We start from the raw sequence: 5,712 nt of genomic DNA, 5'->3' as shown, positions 1-5,712 counted from the left end.
TTCTCTCTCTTCCTATTCTCATCTCTTCCCTTCCCTCTTCTTATATATTGGTTTTTTGTCTTATTGTCTCTATAAAAAAAATCAATATAAAATATTGACCTAACTTAACCATAACCGTTCAAGTAAGATGATATAAAATGAGAGAGATTAGGAGATAATAAAATCTGATATAAAATGAGAGAGATTAGGAAAGAGTAGAATCATTCTCCTGTATTATATATTCATAGTCCTTGCATAGAATTCTAGCCATTCATTAATTAACATTGTCTTCTTATTACAAATTTACCCATACATCTACCATGTAATTTGGTGACCTTTGTCTCACAGAAAGGATCCCTTTCCTCCTAATTCATCAAATTAGGAGATTTATGCCGTTGAAATTTGATCCAACGGTTATAAGTAGGGATCCACTTTAAAAGTTATAATAACTTCAACCGTTGGATCAAATTTCAACGCACAGATCCCATAATTTAGTGAATTAAGAGGAAGGGATCTGGAAGGATCCGTTTCCTTGTCTCATCTCCCCTTCTTAGATTCTCACCCCAATTTATTTTTTTGAAAAAACTTTATCTACAAATCAAAACTTACCCTTTAATCTTGCCAGATTACAAGCAAAAGTTCATTTGATTGATGATTTCTCAAAAATAAAAAAAATTAAATTAAACAAACAAAAGAAGTTGGAAGAAACTTTGAAAACTTGTAGCTAAAGTAGCCAGTCCCCATTCACATCGCTCACTGTTCTTCTTCCCAATCTCTTAATTGTAATCATAGCAATTTAAGACAAAGTAAGCAAAAGTTCTCTTACCCCTTTCTCTCTCTCTATCTCTCTCTCTCTCTCCCTCTAAAAATAACTCCGTTTGAACCGGTCCATCTATATCACCCATCACCTTTTTAATCTCATCTATTTATTACCACCCTCCCCTTTCTCCCCCTTTCTCTCTCTAGGGTTTTGATTTTGATTTTGATTTCTGTAAACAGACCCAGAACCCAAATCATCAATCTTTCTACCAATCCACCTCTCCCAAGTGTTATGACTTCCACATCTGTGAAACCCAATTTGTTGCCTCCGGGCTTGGTCTCCAATCTGCAAGATGTATTGAGCAAAAGGGCTGGTGGGGAAGGAGAGAAAGCTGCTAAATCCACTGAGCCCCCTACTTCTGAAGCTGCTACCACTGCGGAGGAGGACCCCAATGACAGCTCCAAGCCTATTGTTTTGGTCACCAATGGCGATGGGATTGAGTCCCCTGGCCTCACTTTCCTCGTTGAAGCTCTGGTCCGCCAAGGCCTTTACAATGTCCATGTCTGCGCTCCTCAATTGTGGGGTTTCTCTGAATTTTGATTCTTTTCTATGTTTCTTTCTGTTTTGTGCTATTTGTATGATATGGGTTCTCTGTAAATTTTGATTCTTTTCTTGTTTCTCTGTGTTTTGTGCTAGTTTAATGATATGGGTTCTCTGTAAATTCTGATTCTTTTCTTTGTTTCTAAAATTTTACTTATTGATTGTTTAGTGCTTTTTGGTGTTTTCCTCCCCTTAGTTTTCTCAAATGAGTAGGTTGGTTCTCTTTGATTATCAAATGTTTTTGCTGTGCTTGTTTTTCTTAGTTTTCTCATCTGGGTCTGTGGGATTCCTCCATTCTTTGAATTGGTAATGTATTATCAGTTTCTTTAATTTGCGAAATTGGTTCCTTGCTTTAGGGACAAATCAGTGTCAGGTCATTCTGTGACCCTCCAAGAAACGGTTGCTGTGTGTTCTGCTGATATAAATGGTGCCACAGCATATGAAGTTTCAGGTACAACAATATTTCTGTGTTCGTTTACTCATTTTCTTGTCTTTGTTTCCTGAGTTGTTTCAGTTGGAATTTTCTGATTTAGGATTTGGAATAGGTGAACTTTGTTTTTGTTTTTCTATTTTGTCACAATTGAGGTGATCATTTGTTTCTTATTCATTCTTTTTTTTATTATTATTAGAGCTTGTAAAGTTTAGTACTTGCAATGTGATTCCGATCATTTTGTAGTTTCAGTATTGCAAGAAATGATTGTGCCCGTGACAAAATTCTGCAATTCTATTCATTTCTTGTATTTAATGTTACTCTATGTGACATGCTACAAACCTGCAGGGATTTATTTATTTTTCTTTTCTGCCTTTTCATTTCGGTTTTGGTCACTGACAGTAATAGGTTTTGTTACAATTCTTTTACCCAGGGACTCCCGTGGATTGTGTTTCATTAGCGTTATCTGGGGCACTGTTTTCTTGGTCAAAGCCTTTGCTGGTTAGCATTAACATGATGTCATTTTGAGATCGTATGTAGGTTCTGTTGTTCGGCATTTTACTGAGTTTTCAAGGACAATCTGGTTTCAGGTAATTAGTGGAATCAACCGGGGATCAAGCTGTGGTCATCATATGTGAGTTGTAGTTTATATGGCTATATCATTTCTAATGTCTCTGGTTCTGGTATTCAATATATTAAGTTTCTTTTAATACATTCTCTGCTGAAGTGATATAATTTATTTTTCAGACTTTCTATCTCGTTTCCCTGCTAAAAACGTGTAGCCTGTAATTTGAAGCTAATGTTTTCTGCCAATACTTATTTTTACCAGATTGTACTCTGGTGCTGTTGCTGGAGCTAGGGAAGCATTGATAAGCGGAGTACCATCTTTATCAATATCACTAAATTGGTGAGTTTACAAGCCCTTCAATTTATGCTCAGTTTCTGTTTGCATCTAATGTTGATAAGTTAATCTTCGCTGTTGTAATTGTAGGAGGAAGGATGAAAGTCAAGAAAATGATTTCAAAGATGCTGTTTCTGTATGTTTACCTTTGATAAATGCAGCTATAAGGGATATTGACAAGGGAGTTTTCCCCAAAAGTTGCTTCCTGAATATAGAGATTCCATCGTCTCCTTTGTCAAATAAGGTTTGTGTTTTTGAACCATTGTTTTACATTTGTTTTGGAAATGGTCAGCGATAGTCTCAAGCCTTTAAGATTTTGATATTTTCTCGTTGGCTTTAGGATTACCACTAAGTAATACCTCATTTGATTTTTTACCTTAGGTTGTAACTCTGCATCTTGTTGAGTAGTTAACTGAGAAGTAGGATCCGTGTTGTGTCATGGGCTCCATAAATGTCCACTACTAAGACCACCATGCACCGATATTGTCCTCACTTAACCACCTAGGCCTAATCCCTTAGGTGGTATCAAGCCCAATGGACCTCAGGTGTGGGGTTTTATCTCAAAAGGCCTTGGTGTTGTTTTGGATGGTAGTTACAATCTGGTTTTCAACTCTTAATTGAACGATAAAACTAATCAGAAAATCAGCAACCTTAAAGAGAATTGTTATTGTCCCAAGCTGGGACATAGTAGGTTTTTTGACAAATGATTTTTTTGGGGGGGGGGGGGGGTGGATTCGAACATGGGACCCTAGGTGCAAGGGCGAAAGCTCTTAACCAACTGTGCTACAAGCCACTTGCTTGGGACATAGTAGGTGGATTATCTTGACCTTGCTTCAAATGAGAGGCCATTAGCTCCCACACTTCTGTTGCTCAAAGTACTTTAGTTTTAATTCTATAACCACTTTGTGACCTTTAATATGAATTCGTGATTTCAACATCTTTTGGAAGTCCTATATACTTTGTCGCATACTTATGTATGGTACTTTCTTTCACTTGATAGGGTTTTAAATTAACCAAGCAAAGCAAGTTGAGATCTAGTGCTTGCTGGCAAGCTGTTTCAGCTAGTCGTTATCCTGCTGGACATTTTATGAACAGTCAACAAAGCCTTGGTATTCAGCTTGCACAGCTTGGTCGCGATGCTTCTGCTGCTGTAAGTACCTACCTCTCATTAAGTTGACAGATTTTTTGTTTTTCTGTTAAATTTTTCTGAATAAACAAACTGCAATGCACTTGGTTTTCACTTCTGGATTTATATCCCTGTTCTTTTTCTTAGGGTGCAGCTCGCCGTGTGACAAAACAGAGGATGAATGTGGAGATTGAATCAACTGGAGCTGCGGGAAAATCTGATTTTGAGCGGGTGAAAAAATACTTCCGATTAGAGGTATGCAAATTTCTGGCATATTAGGTTACATTTGGAGGCAACAGTATTGAAGGGTTTTATTTGTTCTAACGATGATATGTGAGAGATATTAGGGGTCTGAAAGGGCAAACGTGATTCTTCATTCTCAGGCTTTCTTATAATCGGCAACCATGGAAGTGATCTTTTCCCATCTGTCAACTTCTCTGTGGGGCAGAAGGTCGCACTTGCTTTGGAAACCTAAAAAACTAAAGTCCCCATTGGAATAGTTAAACCATGAGAACCTATAAAAAATATAAAGGATGGGCTAGGATAGCATAAAATTTTCTACAAGGTTCTTCTTGCACTTATAATTATAACTTTACTGTTCGGTATAGATAAAAATGTTAACTTCTGCTTTCCATTTGTATGATATAGGTTGCTCTTAATTTGTGCTCTTTTCTGTTCCATGAACTGATATTTTTAGTACTTCCATGTATAAACTAACTAATCCATGTGGATTCATATTTGTCTATGCAGTTTGTGGAGAAGGAGCAGGAAGATACGGATGAGGATCTGGATTTCAGAGCACTTGAAAGCGGATTTGTAAGTGGAAAGCGTCATTGCCTCTCTCTAAGTCTAATCTTTCATTCTGATAATTTCTGCTCCTCTGTTGACCACATGAGATATTTGAGATGCTGCTGTTGTAAAATGTGCTTGCATCTATTATTTACGATTGCTTAAGAAATAATAGATAGTAAAATAGGAGGGCTTCGTGCATAGGTCGCAATTCTGAACTAATTTAAAATCTTTAAAGGTCAGTTTAGCTCGTGGAAGCTGTAGCTATATATGATTGAGTGCTCATTAAATTTTTTTGTTAGTTGTAGCCATGCTACATATTGTTTAAGGGTAGCTATATACATCGAACCTTTTTGGACGATATGTTATGTCTGACTCTCTCCTAATTTGGAGTAACAGGTTTCGGTGACCCCTCTCGCCCTTTCACCAGATCTTGAATCAGAAACTCAAACAGCTGCCTCCAACTGGATCTCTTCTGCACTTCAAGAGCAATAAGTTTTTCTCAGTCCAAGTGATTTGTGTACATCTGGCATTCCGATACTTGCGCAGTTCTGATATTTATTACCTATTTAACAGTTGGTCGTGATTTCTGTTGTCCTGCGTTAATGTTTAATTTCTGTAGCTTCCACGGCCGTCCACATTAGTAGTTTCGGCTTGTTACGTCTTGGAGCAAATGCTTCTTGTAATCTTATGGCATGTTTTTGGAATGCCAGTTTGTCATCATTTTTTTTTCCTTTGCACCAGCTTAAACACTGTAAGTTGTATTGTAACTGAATGTGTTTATATTTGATGATTCCATTTGAAAACCAGTAAAACGTTCGGTTAAAGAAGCGACAAGTTATATAATTCTATTTCTTTGACAAGTTATATAGTCCTGCACAGCCTTCTGTTTTTATAAGACGATGTTCTAAATTTATTCTTGGATGCAAAAAGCGAGCACATTGCCCTGCCAACTTGCAAATGCGACCTCTCACTTACAATGTCCTGCAACAAGCAAATTGATTCCTTGTACTGCGCAACATTTCTAGGTTGATTACCATCGCTGGTCATAGCTTTTGGTGGCTTCAGTTTTCTAAACAACTCGATGCCGGTATTGAAAGATAAAAGATAGCAAGTAGTCAATGCAT

The 5,712-nt window shown here is 37.2% G+C and overlaps 1 protein-coding gene across 1 annotated transcript; it reads left to right on the top strand.

Annotated features, from left to right (window-relative positions):
* Positions 1 to 797: 797 nt before the first annotated feature.
* LOC126583145 (uncharacterized) lies at positions 798 to 5,448 on the top strand. Its single transcript, XM_050247440.1, has 10 exons — positions 798 to 1,317; positions 1,696 to 1,790; positions 2,203 to 2,270; positions 2,360 to 2,403; positions 2,599 to 2,676; positions 2,761 to 2,914; positions 3,671 to 3,820; positions 3,944 to 4,051; positions 4,547 to 4,612; positions 4,985 to 5,448. Exons 1-10 carry the CDS (start codon positions 1,031 to 1,033, stop codon positions 5,078 to 5,080), a joined length of 1,146 nt encoding a protein of 381 aa, XP_050103397.1. The 5' UTR covers positions 798 to 1,030; the 3' UTR covers positions 5,081 to 5,448.
* Positions 5,449 to 5,712: the final 264 nt, after the last annotated feature.

The sequence above is a fragment of the Malus sylvestris genome, chromosome 9, assembly GCF_916048215.2.
Source record: "Malus sylvestris chromosome 9, drMalSylv7.2, whole genome shotgun sequence".
Lineage (NCBI taxonomy): Eukaryota > Viridiplantae > Streptophyta > Magnoliopsida > Rosales > Rosaceae > Malus > Malus sylvestris.
The sequence above is the reverse complement of the archived record's forward strand: the minus strand, read 5'-3'. Positions and strand labels throughout refer to the sequence as shown.

Bases quoted from the DNA above. Each gene is read 5' to 3' on its own strand.
- LOC126583145 (XM_050247440.1), top strand. From the start codon at position 1,031: ATGACTTCCACATCTGTGAAACCCAATTTGTTGCCTCCGGGCTTGGTC. The intron at 2,271-2,359 runs GTTAGCATTAAC...ATCTGGTTTCAG, and splicing joins CTTGGTCAAAGCCTTTGCTG to GTAATTAGTGGAATCAACCG. The intron at 2,404-2,598 runs GTGAGTTGTAGT...TATTTTTACCAG, and splicing joins TCAAGCTGTGGTCATCATAT to ATTGTACTCTGGTGCTGTTG.